The 25,298-nt window shown below is 38.4% G+C and overlaps 2 protein-coding genes across 3 annotated transcripts; both read left to right on the top strand.

The window, feature by feature from the left end:
• The first annotated feature begins 4,160 nt into the window (after positions 1 to 4,160).
• LOC134790366 (tol-Pal system protein TolA-like) lies at positions 4,161 to 7,240 on the top strand. Its single transcript, XM_063761135.1, has 5 exons — positions 4,161 to 4,373; positions 5,473 to 5,596; positions 6,013 to 6,175; positions 6,475 to 6,668; positions 7,065 to 7,240. The coding sequence occupies exons 1-5, from the start codon at positions 4,356 to 4,358 to the stop codon at positions 7,238 to 7,240; spliced, it is 675 nt and encodes a 224-aa protein (XP_063617205.1). The 5' UTR covers positions 4,161 to 4,355.
• On the top strand, positions 7,144 to 24,312 carry LOC134790350 (glutamate [NMDA] receptor subunit 1). Of its 2 annotated transcripts, XM_063761121.1 has the most exons (16): positions 9,061 to 9,229; positions 9,414 to 9,536; positions 9,706 to 9,977; positions 10,250 to 10,402; positions 10,602 to 10,775; positions 10,849 to 11,110; positions 11,191 to 11,292; positions 13,522 to 13,633; positions 15,621 to 15,788; positions 15,931 to 16,055; positions 16,317 to 16,551; positions 16,784 to 16,932; positions 17,403 to 17,560; positions 22,837 to 23,009; positions 23,099 to 23,352; positions 23,916 to 24,312. In XM_063761121.1, the coding sequence occupies exons 1-16, from the start codon at positions 9,074 to 9,076 to the stop codon at positions 24,096 to 24,098; spliced, it is 2,799 nt and encodes a 932-aa protein (XP_063617191.1). In that variant the 5' UTR covers positions 9,061 to 9,073; the 3' UTR covers positions 24,099 to 24,312. The 2 variants fall into 2 exon arrangements, with proteins under 2 accessions (XP_063617199.1, XP_063617191.1); XM_063761129.1 differs by lacking the exons at positions 9,061 to 9,229; positions 9,414 to 9,536 and adding an exon at positions 7,144 to 7,250.
• The last annotated feature ends 986 nt before the right edge of the window (positions 24,313 to 25,298 follow it).

Genomic DNA, 25,298 nt, shown 5'->3' on the forward strand with positions numbered 1-25,298 from the left:
TTCTTTACTCGAGACACTGCGGGTTACTTAGGCGGGGTATGAAATACGCAATTAAGTTTAATTGGTTAATGGTAATGAAACGTTCTCAAACACCTTATTTCCCAAATTTACATAAAATTATATAGAATGAATTTTTAAATTAAAGTTTACTACTAGTCTAATCAATTTCTTCAATAGTAAAGTAAGAAACATTATGACAAAAAGCAAATTCAATAACAACAAAATCCTTTATTTTACTAACAATTTTATGTTATAATAATTGTTATTGTGTGAGAAAATGAAATGCCTGACAATAAATACTAATTTTGTAGTAATCTTTGTATAAACAGCAATATACCTATTTATTTAAATGACGCGACTCGGACAATAATATGGCGAATAATAATGTTTAATTTGCCAATTCTTGTACTTAATTACAAGAAAAAATGCGTTCAAGTAAAAAACTGTAATATTAAAGTTGAAATTTATATTTCTCTTATTTGTACGACAAGCACCAAACAATGAATGCAACTTACCATGACGCGTCTGCTATGATAATCTATGTACGCAGGTGGTGCGTCCTTGTCATTCTCGCTGATAAGAACATAAACCTAAGTATCTCTTTCTGTCAGCCGGCGAAAATGGCGGCTGGATTTATTTAATTCAAGATTAAACCGAAGAAAAACTAATTATTTCAGCTTTTACTTACCAATGATATGTGACGCCGTCAATTTTTTTGCGCTTCCGCGGATAATTTGAGCATTTCAACATAACGCAGGTCGGCATTTTGTTGCTTAATACAAGTTATTTATGGAAAAGTATTAACCGGTGTACACCTTCGCGCTTGCGTCAGGCAGACTGAGACAAACTCGTACACATGACACGAGGTGAGTGCTTCAATTTTGGAACGTGTATAACACATCTTTGTATAAAAGATCATAGTCTAATACCTACTTTAATATTACAGTTTTTTACTTGAACGCATTTTTTCTTGTAATTAAGTACAACAATTGGCAAATTAAACATTATTATTCGCCATATTATTGTCCGGGTCGCGTCAATTAAATAAATAGGTATATTGCTGTTTATACAAAGATTACTACAAAATTAGTATTTATTGTCAGGCATTTCATTTTCTCACACAATAACAATTTATTATAACATAAAATTGTTAGTAAAATGAAGGATTTTGTTGTTATTGAGTTTGCTTTTTGTCATAATGTTTCTTACTTTACTATTGAAGAAATTGATTTGACTAGTAGTAAACTTTAATTTAAAAATTCATTCTATATAATTTTATGTAAATTTGGGAAAAAAGGTGTTTGAGAACGTTTCGTTACCATAAACCAATTAAACTTAATTGGGTATTTCATACCCCGCCTAAGTAACCCACAGTGTCTCGGGTAAAGAAAATAGTCTCAATGTGTACAATTATTATTCTATTAAAAAAAAACATACCTAACAAAAGTAACAATGATAAGTATAATATAATATCTTTTATTTACATAACTAAATGTGAAAACTTTTTACTTCTGTAGCGAGTACATTACCACATAGAACTCACTGAAATGATTTGCACCTTCTGTCAAACATCTTATTCTTTGATATTTCTTTTTCTTAAAAGTTTTACGCTTCGCGCCATATTCACTGTTTGCCGTCGTGTTATGGTGGTAAGGTTTACTCGGGTAATTCCGAATGTCGAAAACTGTCGGATAATTCCGAAAGAGACTTTTATTATGATGGAATTAAGGGTGATTTTCATCTGAATTTCGGAATTATCCGACATTCGGTAATACCCGAATACACCTTATCACTGATTTACAAAAATTCACGCGCAAGTGACAAACACTAGCCGTCTCTTTTTTACTTAGGTATTCTTTTAATTGTGCCGTCTCTTTTACGCATTTGCGTATGAAGTTGTAAACAAATTGTAACTAATGCTGCCGTGACGTTGGCAGCATTGGTTGGCATCATTTTTGTCGCTTGATATGTTAGTGTATGGCATATCTAGTATAAAAGATCATAGGTCTAATACGAGTTTAGTAGAAGATAAAACATACATAGTTTGTACTAACTCTTATACATACCTATAGGCATACGTATTTATTTAACTCATGATTTCAAACTAAATTTTCAATTAGCATGCACATGCTTATTATATCTTATATTATGCTACGATCACGGGTATCTACGTACGTCTTACTGGCTAGTCCCATGGTATAATAATATACTCCGCCTGGTACTCCATTCCCGTCTTTTCTAGGTCACCTAACTGACACAAGCCTACGTCATCATGCGACAGCGCTATATTATAATATGCGATAGCGCTATATTTATTTTTATTTATTTTTTTATTTATTTTTTATTCGGGATGCTTACTGCCTAATATACATAGGTTAATAGACTTATCTACTATATGCAAATTACAAGCTTCCACATATATAATGCTAGATAACATAAATATAAAGGTCTCAAATTAGCAGAATATTACACTATATAGGAATATTCCTGATAAACTATGAACGCAAACTTAAGTCAGGTAACGTTAACTATCTACTGAAAATAATATTTTTAACATTATTAATCTTGCTGTGAAACAAATCTACATCGGGCATATCATTAAGTTCATTAAATAACCTAATTATACGAGGGAAGAAACATTTTTTACGAATGTTATTGCGAGAAAGAGGGATGCGAAGCAAGGGTCTTCTGCGCAGTTGCGAGACAGGTATATAAAATTGTACTTTGCTCACAAGATCCGGGGAATCGACTATACCTTGGGCAATTTTCATTAATAAACTTACGTCATTTGCCAATCGTCTCTTAAATAAAGGGACAAGATGGATTTTTTTGCATGACATAGAATAGTTGTCCATAGATAGCTTAAATTTAAAGGAGAGGAATCTAACAAACTTCTTCTGAATTTTTTCAATATTTTCTGCATACACCTTATAGAACGGGTTCCATATTTGAGAAGCATATTCGAGTTGAGATCTTATAGGCACAGTATATGATTTTAATTGTTTTCATTTTTTTAAAGTCACCAGCAGAACGAATCAGAAAGCCAAGAGCTTTATAAGCTTTGTCAGTAATACTTTCTACATGCTCAGTAAAAGTAAGTTTATCATCATAAATGACACCTAGCGGCTATATATAGCGGCCATGTTATTGTGACGTAGGCCTGTGTCACTCTGGGAATAGAAGACCATGTTTTATTAGACTATGGCTAGTCGGGGTACTCCAACCTTCGATGTGTTATAATTATTATAACCGTTTAAAAGTTATAATTTATTTTTAAATGTTTAATAATATTCCATTGTTGTAAAACAGGGCCATGGCACACTAAAGTGTGGGTTAGCGGAAACCGATGTCCAGGATAGAGCGAAGTGGAAGGAGAAAAGTAGGAAAGCGGACCCCGTCACAGCACGGGACAAACGCTAGGAGGATGATGAGATTAATGTAATAGAAGAAGTTAACTCTAAAACATGTTTCCCTCGGTGCCTTAAGGTTGACTGGTAGAGAATGCCTCGAGGCATTAAGTTCGCCTTTTCAACCGACGAAAAAAAAAAACGGAGGAGGTTCTCAAGTCGACGCGTATATTTTTTTATTTTTTTTGTACATTAAGTTGTTCTATTGTGCAATAAAATTTAAATAAATACTTTGAGATAATTCCCGAACCTATATCCCAAACTAATAGCTGGCATAATACTTTAATTATAAGTACTTTCATAAATTCTAGGAAGTGTCTTTGAGATGGATTGATTAGGTACTTACTAATCACTTTTAATTTCACAGTTTTAGGGTGAGTATAAAACTAACGCTTTAAGGACGACTCACGCTAGACTGGGCCGTGTCCGGGCCGGAGCTTCCGGCGCTTACTTTTCTATGACATGACAGGTGATCACGTGATGCTTTCTATAGAAAACGATGCGCCGGATGCTCCGGGTCGGACACGGCCCGGCCTAACGTGAGTCATCCTTTACTGAGCTAATTAAGTCGCGGAATGACAGACAGACAGACGGACGTGGCGAAACTAGGTATAAGGGTTCCCCGGTGACTACGGAACACTAAACATGTGGTTTTTTTTTCACCAAAAAATATCGACTAGTATGAATGTGTACTGTGTGTAGTGTGTATAGGTAGTTATTGATCTTGCAAAGTCTCGTGTGTTTGCCTAGCTCCCTCCGCCGGTCGCTCATATAACACTTCCTTTCATTTCGCCTGATAATGACGGATTCTACTTATTCTTAGGAATAATGGCGATCCCTTTCTACACTGCCAACTTCCGCGTGCAACAATATAAAATGTCCAATCTTCTGTATTGGTATCACATTACAAGTATCCCTTGATATAAGACGGACAGCAACAGAACCATCATGTCTTTTAAAGTTTTGGTAAGTGGATTAAAAAACGAAAGCTTCAGCTTTTGCGAATGTATATATGGTCAAGTAAATCTTGTCAGTAGAAAAAGGCGCGAAATTCTAATTTTGTATGAGACGATATCCCTTCGCGCCTACATTTTTCAAATTTGCCGCCTTTTTCTACAGACAAGATCTGCTTGCCCCAGTATATTTAACTTTGCAATACCCTAACTTTTTAAACTCTTCACTAGGTACGAGTAGGTAGTAATTAAAATTGTATCTTATCGCGTGACCACGGGTGATGCAAAAGATTGGTCATCTGACGTGGCGCGTAATTAAGTACCGGTAAAGTTCGGTTAAAATAATTACTTAAGTTACATTAATGGGGTTGGCCGGTGGAAGTTTTTAGCAGATGGCGCCATCATACCTTGCCCTGTCAATCTCTATAATTGTGTCAAATTTTTGTTTTTTTAATACACTGGATGCCAGCCTTTTAAGCCAAATCTCATAGAAAAAGGGGCAAGCTATGATGGCGCCATCTATGCAAACCTTTGACAGTTGCCAACCCCATTAAGTAGATAACACTGCATAACTGTATCAGTTAACTTGTTTTATAGATAATCATAAATATTTGGTCAGTCAGAGTCAGTGAACCCGTTTAAAAACAATAATACCTATCTATATGAAAATTGACGAAGCGGGAATTAAACGAACGAAACGAAGGTTTAAATTTGGTAGAAAGACATAATAAAAAAAAAAACAATAATAGAAAACCATTTTTACCTCAATATTTGCTGCCGGAATTTTATTTTGTTTATCGATTTTAAGTACCTCGTCTAGAAAGAGCGACAAGCGACAAGAACAACTTAACCATGGAAACCTCTTAAGGATGACTCACGTTAGACCGGGCCGTGTCCGGGCCGGAGCTTCCGGCGCTTACTTTTCTACGACATGACAGGCGATCACGTGATGGTTTCCATAGAAAACGATGCGTTGGAAGCTCCGGCCCGGACACGGCCCGGTCTAACGTGAGTCATCCTTTAACCTGCAGTGATCGCTTTGTACAGCTTTGGTCGTGTTTGGTCTGATATGCTAAGGATGTTATCAGTAAACTTTTATTTACAAAATTCAGGTATTTGTCTTCACTCTCGTGGCTGCAACCGTCGGCAGTAAGCCCGACAAGCGCAGCCTGGGCTGGGACCTCGGCCCGGTCAACGCCATCGGAGCTCCTTGGAGACCCGTGGTGCTTTCACATGGTAAGACAAGGAACACATGATAAGTGGACATACACAGTATACACAGTACAGTATAGGACATGGTAAGTGGTGGTGACAATGACAAGGTAGCTTGGCTCACTCAACTTTGAAATGTTACATCCTATATGTATACCCTATGTTTCGCAAATAAATAACTTATGACTTAAGGCCTCCGTGAAAATAAACGTCCTCTTATGATAGGAAAAAGCAACAGTAAGGTGGCACTATCGTAGATGGATATGTATTCAACTTACAGAATTAGTGCTAATACAGCTCAGCAATTTCCTGCATATATGTTCACTATTTCTAGACTTCTGAGTTCATCATCATCATATATAGGTACCTGTAGGTACTCAAAATAATAACAGTACTTAGAGCGGGTGTAGCTAGAGGTACGAGTTTACCTGTATTTTCAGATTCAAGTACAGACGTAGCGGGGGCGGTAGCAGCAGCGAAGGCAGCAGCGGCCGCGGTGATGGCCGCTCAGCACCAAGTCGCGGCCGCAAAGCATGCTGCGCTCGAGCAGCAGAGCGTCGCCAGCGCTAAGGAAGCTGCGGCCGCTCATGCCGCTCATAAAAGGTAACCGGTGCTGGCTACTTTCTTTGTTGTTTAGATTAAATTCGAGATCGTCAAGAAAAGACGTAATGGCGGGGCCGGTAGTAGTACCGAACTCGAATAGAAAAACTACGCCAGCGTTAATCTTGAAATACATGAATGTTGTCCACTTGTCACTAGACCTACCTAAACTTTAACAGTACAAGTATTTGGGTAAAGGGTTACCTACTACTACGAAATGTCAATATGTAGATGAGTACCTATGCGAGAAACTGCTATTAGAAAATTAAATTTAAGGACTTATTTTAACCCTAACTTCACAGCGAGGAAGCGGCCAGGCACGCTCGTGCCCACGCGCTCGAAGCAGCGCAGGCGGCGGTGCACGCGCAAGCACAGTTGGCGGCAGCGAAGGCGCGCGCGGCGGCCGCTCAGAAGATTGCCGCGGCGCGAGAAGCGGCGGCTGCCCGAGCTATCCAGCAAGCGGCGCATAACCAGGCTGCCAGGCTGCACAATGCTGGTAAGATTCTAGATATGTATTGTCTCCATGTTGTTACCTATATATCTCTTTATATGAAAAGCGCTACAGCCTACATGTTCTATGGTGGCGGAGGCTAATGCGCGCAGCGGTTGTGAAGAACAAACCGCGTCCAGAGATCAAGGGCTTCAACCGCGAAATTTGCGGAATATCGAAGTTGGTATAGCTCTAGGACCTCCGGCAGACTATCGCTTTTGAATGGAGGAGTTCACTAGGGATCTGTTGCACCAACCGTCTGTTGCCATTTTTTTGTATGGGAAGTTTCACAATTCACTGCTTTGTGGCGTTGATAACGATTAGTCCGGCCTGTGGTTAATTGATGCAATTGGCCCTAAGTCGACCAAACGACTAAAAAATTGACAAGTGAAATGATTTCAGACCTAGAATCAGTGAAGCTGTCGGTGCTGTCAAGCTCTGGGGCCGCCGGCGCCGCCGGAGCAGCACATCACGCCGCCTCTGCCGCCGCGGCCGCGCTGCAGCCCTCCTGGGCGCCCTGGGCCTGGCCCGCGCCCACCTGGACACCGCCTGCACATGGAGCTTGGGCTTGGTCTTGAACACCTGAACGTTAAAACTAAGGCTGTGGTTTCCCGTTGTCGCTGTACGTATACGCTGTGTACAGCGTCGTATTTTATGGGAGACCAAGTCTCGAAGCCCTCGTTTTCGTGCATGTAAAAAATAAAAATATTGAATTATCTAGAATCCTAACTTTATTAGACTCCAGCTAATTTTATATTAGGTACCTACAGATCGGTTCTTTTTATAATGTATGCGTGAAAACGAGACCGAATGACATAAACCGAACTCGGAACATAGCTAAGTTACTATAAAGTACAAATTATAATTAATTTCATGATCTTTGTTAAATTAATAGTTACCTACTAGCTACAAGTAGGTAATTATTTACCATAGTGCTTATGTAACACGAGAAAAGACAAAATCATTAAAGTTAAATTACATAACCTTTGTTCAAAAAGTTTTATCTATAATATTATGTTTCCTTTCGATAGGTAGAGACGTGAGATTAATTTTTTTTGTAATAAAAAAAACACTGTTGTATTATGCCTGTGTAACTGAGTATTATGCCTGATATGATGTTATTGTTTTTGTTGCTTAAGTTTACTAAGGGAAAACCACCAATGATCGACACTTTTAGCCAGTGTTCGACATAAGTACTTTAGGTCAAAGTGACAGGAATTAATTTTGAATAAAGAAAAAAAATCGTTGTTCAAACTTAAACAAACATCAAACATCAACATTTATATTATTACTTTGACATACAAACAACTATATTATACAACTATATTAACAACTATATTATTACTTTGACATAAGTGCCATATCGAACATTGGTGCAGCGTCGATCATTGGTGCTTTTACCTTATCTGCTTTGTAAATTGTTACAAAGTAAAATATTGTTTTTTATTTTATTTTATAAAATACATATATTACCACCGCATAACGATTTGAATAATTTATCTCGATTATACTTTTACTCTAACAACCAAATGAATAAATATTCCTTTTCTATTTGCCAAACAATCAATGTTCGGATTTTACTTCCTTCCTCGTCTAGCATTGATTGAAGTTGCCGATACGACTGCGCGGTAACCATGGCAACCACAGAGCAGGCTCCATCTACCGCTGTACCACAGCATCCCACAGCTGTTCTCTCACAGAATAATATTTTTACTGTAATATTAAACAAAACAATGACGTAAATGTGACTAGAATATACTCACTGGTAAGTAAAGTACCTCCCTAATTTAGCACTAAGCGGTGTGATGAATAATATAGGTTGCAGTGAGAGATCTCATCTAACTTGCCCAGAAGGGCGGGACCCAAGCAGTGCCTGAAATATTCAGTCGTAATTAAAAGTTACGCGGTGGATCATGGTTGTTATGTAAACTCTTCATTACAGCTGTTAAGATTTCTGGTAGGTAAGTAACTAACATGTTCTCGTTTCTTATGAAGCAAGCTTAGATAAGAGCGTTATTAAACGCCTATTGCACAATCCTCCGTATGACAAATAAATGTATTGTACGATAAGCAATCTCTACCTACTTGTTAAATTAATCTAATTACGCTTATTGATCTAGTATGTAAGTTATGTATGAAATACGAACAGCCACGCCATTTAAGGTGTTATAGACCTCATCGTACTCGTATGTTGATTTACCTAATAGAGAACAAATCCCTTATGCCTATGATGAAATTAATTATTTGTATGCATATTTTTTTAATAAAATATGTACATTTTAAAATAAATAAGTTTTAATCATATATACAGGGTGGAAAACACGAATGCTTATTTAGTTACCTCAGGCAATTGTTATTTCTGCAAATATTTATTTATTTATTTTCCACCTTTGTTTTCGTATACAGACAGGATGAGGTCCATCCTCGGGATAATGGCAGCCGTGAGCTGTTGGCAGCTGGCCTCTGCCGACAGAGACCAGCGGCGGTACTCCAACCCAACCTATTATAACGTCGGAGGGGTGCTCTCTAGCAATGAGTCCATTGCCTTCTTCAAAGATACCATTTCGGTAAGAGTACATTTTTTGGTTTTTTCTTCTACTATATCCCCTCTGATAATAAAAAAAAGCATTGGACATATGTGAGAAATTTACCTCTTTACTAAAATGGAGGCAATAAATAAATCAGTGGGTGGCTGAATCGTTTAAACTTTCTTGCTTGTTAGGTATTTACAATGTATGTTAATCTTTTCAGAATCTGAACTTCAAGGATCAATACGTCCCACGAGGTGTGACCTATCACGACTACTCAATCTTGATGGACCCAAATCCTATTAAGACTGCTTTGAATGTTTGTAAAGATCTGATTGGCCATCGGGTATGTAATAATTATTTTTATACTTTCCATTTACAGAAAGTATACTGTATTGTCTTAAATTTAACAAAAGTGATGTAAGCTTTAAAGTTTTTGTATTTTATTATCCTCTAAGTGACTCTCTGTATGTACTTGTATAGGTACCTACCTAACAAGCTTTCCTACCTTTCAGGTGTATGCTGTCGTAGTATCCCATCCTTTGACTGGAGACCTGTCTCCAGCAGCTGTGTCATATACGAGTGGGTTTTACCACATCCCAGTGATCGGTATATCTTCAAGAGACTCTGCCTTTTCTGACAAGAACATTCACGTATCGTTCTTGCGGACAGTGCCTCCGTATTCTCATCAGGCCGATGTGTGGGTCGATGTCCTGAAACATTTTAATTATATGAAGGTCATCTTCATTCATAGTTCGGACACGGACGGTCGAGCCATTCTAGGCCGGTATGTGAACTTATATATCTATTAGTTGTTAATTTAAAAGATATTGATAAATATTTACCTGTAATAAGACGCACATATCGATGCAATGCGTCGTCGCTGAAAATATGTTATTTTAAATCTTTTACTAAGTATGAGCATAAATCTTCGGCGTTGATAAAAAAAGCTTGGTCGTTTTGTCACCGGTCAGAAGTCCCCCTGTATATATTACTTTTTTGCCAACTTTACATGTAGCCGACATTAAATTGTGAATCTGATAATATTGTCTTTTATAGATTCCAAACGACATCCCAAAGCGTCGACGAGGATGTCGACAGAAAAGTGGTGGTCGAGCAAGTTATTGAATTCGAGCCAGGCTTGGACTCCTTCAGTGATAAACTTATAGAAGTAAAAACTGCGAGGTCAAGAGTTTTCTTAATGTATGCCAGGTAAGATTATAGCAAAACAAAACTACATAGGAGTGTCATTTAAAATCGATCGATTATGACATTTCCATGCAATTAATGCTTTTTAGTTATCTTTAAACGTTTGTATAATAATCGGTTAACTAACTTAAATAATCAAAATTCCAACAAGTTTGTCAGATACCTATCATGACACCGATTTGTAAACAATCCTTTGTTACAGCAAAACAGACGCTGAAATAATTTTCCGCGATGCGACGTTCCTCAACATGACGACGACGGGCTACGTGTGGGTGGTGACGGAGCAGGCGCTGGATGCCGCCAACGCCCCCGAGGGATTGCTCGGGCTTCGCCTCGTCAACGCCACTAACGAGCACGCTCATATCCAGGATTCCATGTAGGTACCTACAATACACTGTACGAGGTGAAAATTACAGATGTGAACAGAAATTACAATTATTTTTTTACAGCTATGTCCTTGCATCAGCAATACGAGACATGAATACGACTGAAGAAATCAACGCCCCGCCATCTGACTGCGATAACTCAGGAAGCACATGGAATACTGGTCGGCATCTCTTCGATTACATAAGGAAGCAAATTCTGGAGAGTGGAGCGACGGGCCATGTGGCGTTTGATGACCACGGGGATAGAGTTAACGCTGAATACGATATGGTGAACGTTAGAGCACAAGGCGAACATGTAGCGGTCGGGAAATATTTCTATTCCAAGGTTTGTTAAATATACATCCTAATATATATTAATAACCCGAACTATATGCACTATACATGGTTTCGTTGCTTTCGTTTTAGGATGTGCGGAAGATGCGACTAGAACTCAAAGAACAAGAAATAATTTGGATGGGCCGTAGTCCTTCGAAGCCTGAAGGGTTTATGATACCTACTCATTTGAAGGTATTTGTTTATTTGTTTATTTGTTGCATACAATTAACACTTACAGTTCAACCTTACGTGCTAATTGGAATTACATTACTTAATAGCTAGCAACATGCATTATTCGAATAAATAAGTGAGTGAATATATTATAACTACATTCGATTTAAATCTATAACACATTACTGACATTACATTAGGAGTATGACGTTATTACATAAAAGAGATCAAGGGAGTAAAATAATTGATTAAATGTCATTGAAGGATAATTAAACCGTGGGATTGCAATAATTAATTAAATGTCATGTATATAAATAAATCAAGGAATTGCAATAATTAATTACATGTCATGGATATAAATAAATCGAGGAATTACAATTATAGTACAAAGTCATAAAAATACAAATTCGGGTAAAGTCAAGCAGATGAGTACAATATGGGCAATTTAGTAAAATTAAAATTAAGTCAGTCGTACTTAAGCAATGTCAAATATTTCCAGCGAATACTTATTATAGCATATTAGGTAATGGAGCTAGTGGTAACGATTGATTCGATGTACCGATTTGATGCGCCTAGAAATTTAGACTCCGTCGTGAAAAAAATATCTAGGTCATTGTCGCTGTCCAAGATGTTGTTAAGCAACGTTAAAGCCTGGTGAAGAGGGGACGTAGCAAGCAGGCGCGTGGAGGTACAGCAAAGAGACCACGGCTACGGGGCCGTAGCTGTTTCGCGGAGAGACGGGGAACCCGCAGGCTTATTTGTAGTAATAATGGTGGGTTTGTTACTTGTCCCCGAATTAATTGAAAAAAATATTTTATTAAGTACATATTTCTACGTGACTCTAAGGATATATAATCTACCATACCTAAAACGAATAGGGTGGGATAAAGAAGGGGATAAAAGCCATATAACTTCTTATAGAGGAACCTTATGAATGATTTTTGGACTTTCTCTATTAGAACCGTGTACTGTTTTTCATGGGGACTCCAAATAACTGCGTTTGTTTCGAGTTTACTTCGAACGAAGGCGTTATAGAGTACAGTCATAGCATGCTTATTATTAAATAGCTTCGCTTGACGCATGACGAATCCCAGGCATCTGCGGGCTTCGTTACAGGTTATTGTAATGTGGTTATTAAATGTGAGCTGAGTATCAAACCACGTTCCTAAGTCTTTAATTTCATTGACGCGTTTCAAAGGCTTGCCCTCTATGACGTAAGGATGGGTTATAGGGAGTCGAGCTCGCGTGTATGTGATAACCGAGCATTTGTCATTGTTAAGGAATAAGCCATTGTCACGCGCCCAGGCACAAACTTTGTCTATGTCAAGTTGCAGTAGGGAAAAGTCTCGATTGCTGTTAATTGGCATAGCCAATTTTAGGTCATCCGCGAATAAGAGGCACGATGAATGACTTAGTGCTGTCGGTAGGTCGTTCAGGAGAATTAAAAACAGAAGGGGCCCGAGACTACTTCCCTGCCCGATCCCCGATGTTACCAAAAACGGAGTAGATCGCGCGCCTTCATACTGAACATATTGCTGTCGTTTCGAGAGGTAACTAGCTACGAACTCAAGTAGACAAGTACCAAAACCTGCAGCAGATAGCTTCTTTAGCAACACATCGTTATCAACTTTATCAAAAGCTTTCTGGAAGTTAAAGTAAGCTGTGTCTACTTGCCTCCGTTGGTCAAGGTTATTCGATATGATGGAAACGATATTAAGAAGATTTGATGTAGTTGAGCGCTTCGGTAGAAATCCATGCTTATATGTATATTCTTATTATACTTCTTCTTCCACGTATTTAATATAAAGTAAGTAAAAGTTTATTGGTAACGACAAAATATAGAAGCGCTGGTGGCCTAGCGGCTTAGAGGATATAACCAACGGAGACGCCATGTCTAAAATTTTCGACTCCGAGCCTAGCGGTAAGAGCGTGCGACTTTCAATCCGGAGGTCGCGGGTTCGAACCCCGGCTCGTACCAATGAGTTTTTCGGAACTTATGTACGAAATGTCATTTGATATTTGCCAGTCGCTTTTCGGTGAAGAAAAACATCGTGAGGAAACCGGACTAATCCCAATAAGACCTAGTTTCCCCTCTGGGTTGGAAGGTCAGATGGCAGTCGCTTTCGTAAAAACTAGTGCCTACGTCAAATCATGGGATTAGTTGTCAAGCGGACCCCAGGCTCCCATGAGCCGTGGCAAAATGCCGGTATAACGCGAGGAAGAAGGGTAACGACAAAATATCTATTTCAGGTATTAACAATAGAGGAAAAACCGTTTGTGTACGCACGACGGATTGATGACGGCAGCGAATGCACTGCTGAAGAGATACCATGCCCACATTACAATGCTACCAACGACACGGGTAATAAAAAATATGTATTACTCTATCTTTTAACTTATAATGGCTAGCTTTAGGTTAGGCGCAGATTTATACACTCAGCGTCACAAATAGCACATCTTAACTTTTTTCTTTCAAGCGGTTTTAAACTTTATATTATATAAGGAAAGATAAGACTATGGGGCATTATTTGAAAGGTTATGAAACCCTCTATTGGAAAATGTCGTAAAATGGACGATCTACCCCATACAAAAAGAAATTTTTCAGGAAAAACGAATCAACGTGTATTTAGGTTAAAATTGAAAAGAATAAAAACACTACAAAATCAACAGATACAGAAAAAAATAACTTTAAACTAAACTTAAAACCTCTAGTGCTGCCTCCTCTTGCCCTCCGAGTAGCTTCCATGCGACGAATCATGACTGTCATGAGTGCCACGATGCGTTTTTGAGGAAGTTGTTCCACTCCTCAATAATGGTGTCTTGAAGCCTGTCGAGAGTGGCAGGAGTAGGATCATGCGATCGCACCCGGCGTTTTAGCTGATCCTAGAGATGTTCGATAGGGTTAAGGTCAGGGCTCCTTGCTGGCCACTCCATTACGGTGATCCCAGCCTCACACAGTTAGTCTCACAAAAACAACGCAGTGTTGCAGCGGGCGTTGTCATGCATAAACTGGAAGTTGGGTCCAACTAAACCATCATATGGGACCACTTGCTCCTCCAAGGTCTTCGTTATGTAACGCCGAGCAGTCAGGGATCCCTGGCTGTGACCACCTTCAGTGCGGGAAATGCACAGGAGATCAGTTTACTCGTCGATCGAAATGCTGCCCCAGAACATGCGAGATCCGTCCCCTTAGCAGACGGTTTCTTCAGTGCAGGCTTGCGTGAATTGCTCTTCCTGCCTCCTATGCACCCCCCTGCACCTGCACCTGTCGTTGGTGTAAAGGCACACCCTCGTCTCGTCGGAAAAGAGGACATTCCTCTATTGTTTAAATGTCCAATCTTCGTGCAGTCGGCAAAATTGCCTCCTGGCTATTCGATGCTCTGGCTTTAATTGGGGGCCTGTAGCAGTTCTACGGGGCAACATCCTCTTCTCTTCCAGCTTTCTTCCGATCGTAGAGATACTTACTGCTGTTCTTGCAGCTGCTTGAAGCTGCTGCTGCAGCTCAACAGCCTCGGGGAAGCGGTTCTGCAAAGAGTTCGATACAATCGGTTGTCTCTAGCGGAAAAGCAGTGTTGTCTTCCAGATCCAGGCCTCCTGATGTAACCACCAGTCACCTGGAACCCCAGCAAGACTCGACGCACTCGAAAACCGCTTATGTTAAATTTTTCAGCAACTTCATACTGCCATAGTCCTGTTTGCAGCAGTGCCACCTCTTGAGCTGCTTCTTCTGGCCTGGTATCCATGTCCAAGGGTTTATTCTTACTGTAACGGTTCATTAGTGACCTCAGTAACCTCTGGAGAGCGCATGACCAATAAATAACCTTTACCCTCCATTTTATACCCGTCCAGGATTGCACAACAACGGACCGAATAAAATTGGATCTCGGCCCTTTTTTAAACAAAACGTCGATGTTCGGCGATGGTTATTTTTACGGACAATGACGATTTATCTTTTTAAAGTGCATTAATTGCGCTTTCAAATGATACCAATATTGACAGGGTACAATGCACTGGATAAGAGCTATATTTGCTTGAAACGAATTTTTGGCGAGGTGCGATTTTTTTGACGCCGAGTGTATCCGGGTCGAAGGACCAAAAATGCTAGTATGTATTACCAATTTACCACTACTACCTACCTAACAGTGAATTTGTTTGCCAATAAATAGCAACATTAGCAACGGTTCAAAAAAATGATGATAAAGATACAATAAGTAATGTTCAAAGTTCAGCAAGGAATCTTTTATTGTTTACCATAGCAATATTTTAAGTTGCATGACTATTACTTACGTATCCCTCTACAAAAGTTAAACAGCTGCTTCAGTATGTTGTGATATACTTTTTATGTCCAGATCAAATGTACTGCTGCAAGGGTTTCTGTATGGACCTCCTGAAACACCTGGCTACATGGATAAACTTCACTTACTCTTTGGCACTTTCACCCGATGGACAGTTTGGCCACTATGTTATTAAAAACTATTCTGCCCCTAGCCCGAAAAAAGAGTGGACCGGTCTCATAGGTAAAAGAAATGACATTTTACAATCGAACATTATGTACAAAAAATAAAAAATTGTAGACGATGGCTACTACATTCTTATAGCTTATAGCCCAGAGCACACAAGTCAGATTATCTGACTATATGTTACGTTATGTTTCCGCAGGAGAACTAGTGTATGAACGCGCGGATATGATTGTGGCCCCACTGACCATAAACCCTGAACGAGCAGAATTTATTGAGTTCAGTAAACCTTTTAAGTACCAAGGTATAACAATTCTGGAGAAAAAGGTAAGATAGTAGTTTTCTTGTCAAAATCCTGTTTCCATTCATTTTCCAAATCGTATTAGCTTGGGTATAATATAAATTTATACTATTGGTTTGGTCTCGAATTTGTTTAAATAATATGAAAACAAAGATAGCATTTTTGATTTTGTAATCTCATTCGCATTGTATATGTATTTATTAATTAATTTGTCGTTTCTAAACATGTTACCACGGTCACCCTGTATACAGTAGGTACAGCATTGTAAATATTTTTATTTTTTACAGCCGTCTCGGTCCTCGACACTGGTATCGTTCTTGCAACCATTTTCGAACACCTTATGGATATTAGTTATGGTATCAGTACACGTTGTAGCATTGGTGTTGTATTTGCTGGACAGATTTTCGCCATTCGGAAGGTTTAAGCTTGCGAACATAGATGGGACTGAAGAAGATGCGTTAAATTTATCGAGCGCTATTTGGTTTGCCTGGGGCGTGTTGTTGAATAGCGGCATTGGAGAAGGTAAGAAATGTCAATTCGCACTTGAGAAAGCATGGCAGAAACAGAAAATCCTAACTTTACGTACCTACCGGTCCTCGACATAAAAATAAATGGCGCACTCTGATTCGATGTTCGTTAGTCTTAAGAATGATGAATGAGATGAATCTAAAAGATTTTTAAGTAGGTACCTACATATTTACTTACAGTTACTTCTCGTCTTCAATTTTACATACATGTTTTTTTCTAATTTCAGGGACGCCTCGTAGTTTCTCGGCGAGAGTGCTCGGCATGGTGTGGGCAGGTTTTGCTATGATCATTGTTGCTTCCTACACTGCCAACTTGGCTGCTTTCCTCGTGCTTGAACGCCCAAAAACAAAACTCACTGGAATTAATGATGCTAGGGTAAATGTTTTATTATCATTTTAACCCCCTTATTCATAATCGCGCTACAAATACAAAGCTCAATTAGCTCAATCGTTTGTCTTTATCTGTCATTTTGACTTAATGTACATATTTGTAAGAATGGGATAATACATAATTTAACTAAATCAGTCCCGTAAAATTTTATGAATAAGGGGCTAATATATAACTCAAAACTCATACAGATGTATCCCACATATCTAAGAGTGACTATTACCGAATTGTATGTTTTTTTTACGTTTAGCATATAGATAATAAAAAAATCTAAGGTAGGTAGGTACTTACCTAATTATAATGACGGACTAGCTGGAATATATTAAAACTAGCTTCGAAAACTTCTGTAACATTTTCACCAAGTTTTGTCCTTTCTGATCACGACTCCAAGCCACCCTGTATATCCGATTAGTAAAGTATTAAAATGAGATTTGAATAATACTATGTGTTACTTCTAGCTCCGAAACACAATGGAGAATCTTACGTGTGCAACAGTGAAAGGGTCGGGAGTGGATATGTACTTCAGACGTCAAGTGGAGCTGTCCAACATGTACCGAACCATGGAGGCCAACAACTACGATAACGCGGAGCAGGCCATTCAGGATGTCAAAAATGGGTAGGTAAATCATATTTATAACCCATGGCCAGGCCTTTGTCGAACGCCTGGTCGAATAACTTAACTCTAAACTTGCAGAAAAAGGGAAAAGCGCTCGAGAAAAGTGCGCCCGAGGATAAGACACTTTTAGCTCATCACACAGAACACCGCCTCTAGAAACCTAATATTGGCCATTTTGTTCGAGGCGCAAATCACCAAACTGTGAGGTGCGGGAGGGGCGCTCACGGCATTGCGATTGGTCGTTTCAAACATGGCGCGCTGACACGTGCAAGCGTAGGGATGGGACATGTTCATTACAGGTAGTGGGTACTGCTACCAGTGATATCGAAATTTATTGTGGTAAAATTGTTACAAGTATTATACTTAGAGTAAACTTACTTAATAATTATATTGATTAATTTAATATTTCATTAAGTAATTTAACAATGTACCTGAAATTTTTACTTAACATGTTAGGGCATTTCTGTTTAAAGTACCCAGAACATGAATTTTAAAGTTTAGATTTTTTATATTATTTCCACTCAGAATCGCAATCTCTTTCGATACGAGAAAAAAGTGTCGCCAAAATCTCATACAATTATTTTCTTTTGTCCGTTTTATTAAGGTCATTGAAGGTTGTATTGAAAACATATTCAAATGGACCAATAATATATGCCTATTACAAATCAACTCCGAGTTCTCTCGCGCTTCTTTGAAGTTCATCATCAGGTCCATCTCGTGACATGAGACCTAACTGCTCACCTAGAGGATTCTAAAAAAACCATACAACATATGTCTATCACAAACCAACACCGAGTTCCCTCGAACTTTCTTTGAAGTTCATCATCAGGTCCATCTCGTGACATGAGATCTAACTGCTCACCTAGAGGATTCTAAAAAACCCATACAACATATGTCTATCACAGACCAACACCGAGTTCCCTCGAACTTCTTTGAAGTTCATCATCAGGTCCATCTCGTGACATGAGACCTAACTGCTCACCTAGAGGATTCTAAAAAACCCATACAACATATGTCTATCACAAACCAACACCGAGTTCCCTCGCACTTCTTTGAAGTTCATCATCAGGTCCATCTCGTGACATGAGACCTAACTGCTTACCTAGAGGATTCTAAAAAACCCATACAACCTATGTCTATCACAAACCAACACCGAGTTCCCTCGCACTTCTTTGGAGTTCATCATCAGGTCCATCTCGTGACATGAGGCCTAACTCCTCACCTAGAGGATTCTAAATAACCCATACAACATATGTCTATCACAAACCAACACCGAGTTCCCTCGTAGGTACTTCTTTGAAGTTCATGATCAGGTCCACCTCGTGACATGCGGCCTAACTGCTCCGCTGGCCTAGAGGATTCTAAAAAAACTTACACAACATGTTACCTATATATTATGTCTAAAATGGTACAATACGGTATGACGAAGCACGAAGTTTACGCAACTGAAAAACCATCATCGTCACATCACTAGTCGAAAGGGAAAGGGATAGCGCATTGCATTTTCAAGTTGACGAAAAGGGACGGACATACTTCGCCTCTGCTTCTGACCAGTATAAAATGAACCCCGCGGACAAGAAACGTTATTTAATGAAATAATGAATTTGACTTTCCTGTGGGATGTTTTTCCATCTGTTTCGTATGTAGATGTCTTAGATGACTTGCCACACCATTTTACGCTGCAATATCCCATGATTTCCCAATGAATTCAATAGTTTACGATTTATTTTCTTAGACTCGTGCACACTGCTAACAGGTCGTAACCTTGGGCGCAACTGATCGGAGCGGCGCGCGAATAATCTTATATTTGACCTATACACCATACGGGCGGTGACCGCGAGTCGTCCTATAAGCTCGGTCTATAGGGGTTGGTCTGTGGCTCATCATGCTACTCTTTGCCAGTAAGGGCTTGTGCACAAATCACGCGAGGTGTTTTCGGCTACTTTTTGACCCCCCCTCCCCCTTGGTGATATTTGGTGAAGTTTTTGGCTACCCCCCTCCCCCCCACACAACCTCACGTGTATTTTTTTGAAAATATTTTTTTCGACCTAATTTTAAGATAAATAGTATTGTGTATAGAAAATCTTGTTTATTTTTCTATTTTCGTAAAATAGGCTCGCTATTTTGAAGTGCAGAGTGAAGATTTATGTTTAACAAAACCGAGAAACAGTATCTACTCATGTGGTAGGTTTTTTTTCTTAGTTTCGTTCACTGTAGAAAAATTACACGTGAGCTCGAGGTTTGCCTATACCCCTATGCCTTGCCTATTGGGGGAGGGCCCAACGTGATCTATCGTGATTTTTTGGTGACCCCCCCTACCCCTCTATCGCACCTCGCGTGATTTGTGCACAAGCCCTAAGATAGGGAATCTGTCGCGGTATTGTGCACAGGGTATAAATACCTTCCTTTCTAACTCCACTATGGCCTTTATCTTTAAGGGACCCAATGTCTCACCACTCCCACTTGACTAGTGGTCTAAGATCCCACGATCCCGTTTCTATGGTCGACCTTCACCAATCTGTCTGACGGATGAAACTATGAAAATATGAAAGAAAATATGTTCCTGAACATTAAAAAATAGGGTTGCCTAAAGAAATCCGGTCAAGAATATTTTTAATAAATTTTTGAAAAAAAAATTTTTTCTTCAAATTTCACCGATTTGTCTGACAAACGAAATAAGTTCCAATGGAAAGTATAGAACTTGTACAACATAAATCAACTAGGTTGCCTATCTTTTTCCGGTCACTATTATGTGGTTGCCATGTTTAAACAGGTGCGTTTTTAACGATAATTGCACTCATCTGTCTGACGCTTGAATTATACATCAAAATGTTGGTAATTTTATTGCGAATACAGTGGCATAGGGTTGCCTGCGAAAATCCGGTCACAAATATGGGTTGCCAGGCTTTTAAGTAAAATAAGAAGGGAAGACTTTTACCGATAGAGTCTGGCTACTGAAATATTACCCAAAGTTTTGGCGGGAAATTCAAAAAATCTTGGGCTGGTCACACTGTGTGTAGTAGGAATTATAGTTTTGATACTAGAAAATATTTTTGATTTTCTGTGCACACGTAAGGAAATAAGTTAAATATGCGTTGACTGCACTCAAACTCAGCTCACATTAATTTCTACCACTATGTAAAGTATAGTCAACGACAAACACATATGATTACGTTCCAATGTTTTTATTTTATTGATATTTTCCAGAACTTCTAGTTTATCTGTTTTTTACACACTTGTCCTGTTTATGAGATTCAGGTATCAATAAATTCACATACTTAATCAAAGTTATAGGGAAATGTTAGAAGTTTATAACTAGTACTTAAAGTATCAAAATATTAATAGAGCACTAACCTACTAAATTGTTTCCGACTTGTAAACATTTCAGTTTTTCGTTATAAAACGCTTCACGTCGACTTCGCACATTGTCGTAATTATTTACGAGCTTAAATAATAGGTTGCGGACCTCACTCGGTATAGTCATTATTAATATTATTTAAGTATTATTTAAAATAAACGCCTTATAAACCGCGAACAATTTGAATGAATGACATAAATTGACAACAGACTTTTAACTTTTTTTAAAAGCATAGACAATTGGTGGTGCAACAAGGAAATATCTGTCAACAAAATTTGGCTAGCCAGACTCTAACTCATAAACGGCTTAACCTATCAAGTTTGTTTTAATTTTGTTTGAATGAGTTTTATAAGCACTATTTTTATGATTTTTTTCATATTTTTTGGATCAATGGTTCAAAAGTTAGAAAGAATACCCGTATTTTGTTCTTTCTAAATTTTTATTTCCAAAACGGTTAACTTTATCAAAAAATATTGTTTGCAGACCCCTATTTATTTTTAAAGACCTATCCAACGACACCCCACACTGTAGGCCTAAAACGGTAAAAAAAAAAATCACGTACATTTTGATTATTTCCGAAAACATTCACTTAATCAAAAAATGTTATTCTAAGACCCCTATTTATTTTAAAAGACCTATCTAACGATATCCCACATCTTAGGGTTGAAGTGAAAAAAAAAAAACACATTCATTTTACAAGCGATTGTTTTCGAAAATGTTCACTTTATCAAAAAATGTTTCTTGAACACTCTTATTCATTTTAAAAGACCTATCCAATGACATCCCACACCTTAGGGTTGAAACGAAAAATAAAACGCCACACATTTAGTTTCTTTCGAAGCGTTTAATTCCGAAACTTTTACTTTATCAAAAAATGTTTATGGAAAACCCCCATTTATTTTCAAAGACCTATCCAACGACACCCCACATTATAGGGTTGAAACGATGTAAAAGTATTCACACACGTTTTGTGTCTCTTAAAGCTATTATTTCCAAAAATATTCACTTTATCAAAAAATGTTAGGTAGTAGTTAGATATATAGGTATTTTAAAATAAATAGGGGTCTTAGAAAAACATTTTTTGATTAAGTGAATGTTTTCGGAAATAATCGCTTTGAAAGAATCAAAATGTACGTGATTTTTTTTTACCGTTTTAACCCTACAGTGTGGGGTGTCGTTGGATGGGTCTTTAAAAATAAATAGGGGTCTGCAAACAATATTTTTTGATAAAGTTAACCGTTTTGGAAATAATAATTTAGAAAGAAAAAAATACGGGTATTCCTTCTAACTTTTGAACCATTGATCCAAAAAATATGAAAAAAATCATAAAAATAGTGCTTAAAAAACTCATTCAAACAAAATTAAAACAAACTTGATAGGTTAAGCCGTTTATGAGTTATCGGTAAAAGTCTTCCCTTCTTATTTTACTTAAAAGCCGGGCAACCCTTATTTGTGACCGGATTTTCGCAGGCAACCCTATGCCACTGTATTCGCAATAAAATAACCAACATATTGATGTATAATTCAAGCGTCAGACAGATGAGTGCAATTATCGATAAAAACGCACCTGTTTAAACATGGCAACCACATACTTAATAGTGACCGGAAAAAGATAGGCAACCTAGTTGATTTATGTTGTACAAGTTCTATACTTTCCATTGGAACTTATTTCGTTTGTCAGACAAATCGGTGAAATTTGAAGAAAAAAATTTTTTTTCAAAAAATTATTAAAAATAGCCTTGACCGGATTTCTTTAGGCAACCCTATTTTTTTTATGTTCAGGAATATATTTTCTTTCATATTTTCATAGTTTTATCCGTCAGACAGATTGGTGAAGGTCCGATGTATGGGGGATCCCCTACTATAGCTCTCACCATATCCTCAAAAGCATTCACTAAAGGGTTACTTAATGTTACAGAAAATTAATGGCTTTTATCTGGGACTCGTCTCGTTTGGAGTTTGAAGCGGCTCAGGACTGCGAGTTAGTAACGGCTGGAGAGTTATTCGGCCGCTCTGGCTACGGGGTTGGCTTACAAAAAGGGTCTCCGTGGGCTGACAAAGTGACTCTAGCTATACTCGACTTTCATGAAAGTAAGTACAGACAGTTACATGCACATCGGTATAGTCTCGCATATACAATAGGTATACAATATAACTACTAAACTATGACCTTGTTATAGGTGGTATAATGGAGTCATTGGACAACAATTGGATACTACGTAACAATCTTTTAAACTGTGAAGAAAACGAAAAGACTCCGAACACCTTGGGTTTGAAGAATATGGCGGGGGTGTTTATACTGGTGTTAGCGGGCATTATAGGGGGAATAGTGCTTATCGTGATCGAGGTGGTGTATAAGCGACACCAGATTAAGAAGCAGAAGAGGATGGAAATCGCTCGGCACGCGGCTGACCGCTGGCGCGGTACCATTGAGGTAAACAAGACCAAGAGACCGCCGCCGTGGACCACAGATAACTCGAAAACCATTCATTACGGGGACTAAACTTAATCGCGAAACTGGACCGATCAAGTTAACGCACTGCAACACGTTATTGTTGTAACGTTTCAAGTTTATATCATTAGTTTAGTTTTTCAATCGAAATTATAATTGTTAAAGCTTAAGTCTCATAAATATACGATTCATGTTTATTTATTATTTTTTACTCATCAAGACAGTAGCTTCCCGCTTCAGATCGTCGGCTCTGAAAGGGGCATAGAAATCGCTTGCTAATCAGTCTAATCACGCTACATATAGCGTGTTTCAAAATCTCTATCTACTGTTTTCTGCTACCACTCCCCAAACTGAATGGGACCAACCCATCAAATTTTTTCTTAGCATTCAGATAGTCAACTTCGTCTAAAAAAATTATATCATTCGGATAGCTAGATGCCCCGACGACTTCGTTGGACGCATTATTATATAGCTTTCGTAAGTAGATACATATATAGAATAACTAATGTTTGATTTGTTCGTGAGGTATATTGGTAATTTTTCAGAAACGGAAGACTATGAGAGCCTCCATAATGCCCTCGCAACGGCGCGCCAAGTCGAATGGAGTGAAAGAGGCCGGGAGCATCAGCCTGGCCGTGGACCGAGGCGCGATCAGGAGGCGCGACGAGCCGAGAGTGCCTCGGTACCTCCCTGCCTACACTCCTGATGTATCGCATCTGGTCGTCTAACTTTAACGTGTATTCATATGTGGTTCTATGAAGAATGGGATGGGCTTCTTCATAGGCCAGCGTACAACGTGGTCATTACAACACCAAATAATTAAATATAATTTTAGTAAATACTGTAGCACGGCCTAGAATTAATAGTTATTTGGAGCCGGTCTTTGGTATAAAATTAAATCACGTAGCTCCTTGTGTTTTTGACGAGCAACGATAACTGGGACAATAATGTGCGTCTTTTTTTAGGCGCACTACAATTCTGGAATTAATACCTATGTAAAACCCCGTCGAGTTATTTCAACAATGGAAACTAGTATCAAAATACACGGAATTGGCTACTATAAATATTTATTTTTAAGGACGTTTTTATAGTTATTTCTACTTGTGATGGTTGCCTATGTTAAATTTATAGACTTTATGTAGGTGTGTAGTTTAGGGGCAAATACTATTATTGTTCCATGAATTAAATGGGTCATTCTCTGAGAATGTGTGCGGTTGCGTCTAATTGCCACGACTCTTTTCATACATTTGCTATGAAAATGTATGGGTCGCGGCAATTAGACCGCAGACATATTTTTGAGAATGACCGAAATAATCATGAAATTTTTGGTAACAACTTATTTTCCCTGTACCTAGTTCGTTACGTTACTTACGTTATCGCAACACCTTAATTTCATGCTTTTAGTTGCGCTATTATCTTATATTATCGAACGAGCGAGCGAAGCGAACCAAGTTCTTACATTCGACTTGGGACACGCGGCTGGCTAGGGGCACGTGCCGGCATTTCGAAGTTTTTAAGCTGAACTATCAGAGGATAGTTTGATACTCAAGAACTTAAGTAAATTTGTTCTAATTTAAATTAAATTGGGTAAACGTGTAGTTGAGGGCATTATATTTTAGTCATTAAATTATGAGCAGGCTCGATCAAGGGGTTATTGAGCTAGAAGAGCTTAGATGGCTAAAAAACTATTTGTGAGGGGTCTTGCTATTCTGGTCATCTTTTTGCAAGAAAGTATGGTCGAGTTTGGTATCAAATGAAAGTGCTCGGCTTGCACTTTTATAATATCGTTTTTAAATTTACCATTTTGAAATAATTAGCATGATAAAAAGAAACATAATATAGGTATTTGACATTTGACAGGACATATTTCGGCTTACCACAGATACAGGGCTAAAGGTTAAGGTTAAGGGCTCCACAGACCTTGTAAG

The sequence above is a fragment of the Cydia splendana genome, chromosome 1, assembly GCF_910591565.1.
Source record: "Cydia splendana chromosome 1, ilCydSple1.2, whole genome shotgun sequence".
NCBI lineage: Eukaryota > Metazoa > Arthropoda > Insecta > Lepidoptera > Tortricidae > Cydia > Cydia splendana.

Coding starts and splice junctions, on each gene's coding strand:
- LOC134790366 (XM_063761135.1), top strand. Junction 5,597..6,012: donor ACCCGTGGTGCTTTCACATG/GTAAGACAAGGA, acceptor CTGTATTTTCAG/ATTCAAGTACAGACGTAGCG. Junction 6,176..6,474: donor GCTCATGCCGCTCATAAAAG/GTAACCGGTGCT, acceptor CTAACTTCACAG/CGAGGAAGCGGCCAGGCACG.
- LOC134790350 (XM_063761121.1), top strand. CDS start 9,074: ATGAGGTCCATCCTCGGGATAATGGCAGCCGTGAGCTGTTGGCAGCTG. Junction 9,230..9,413: donor TCTTCAAAGATACCATTTCG/GTAAGAGTACAT, acceptor TAATCTTTTCAG/AATCTGAACTTCAAGGATCA. Junction 17,561..22,836: donor ATTCAGGATGTCAAAAATGG/GTAGGTAAATCA, acceptor TTAATGTTACAG/AAAATTAATGGCTTTTATCT.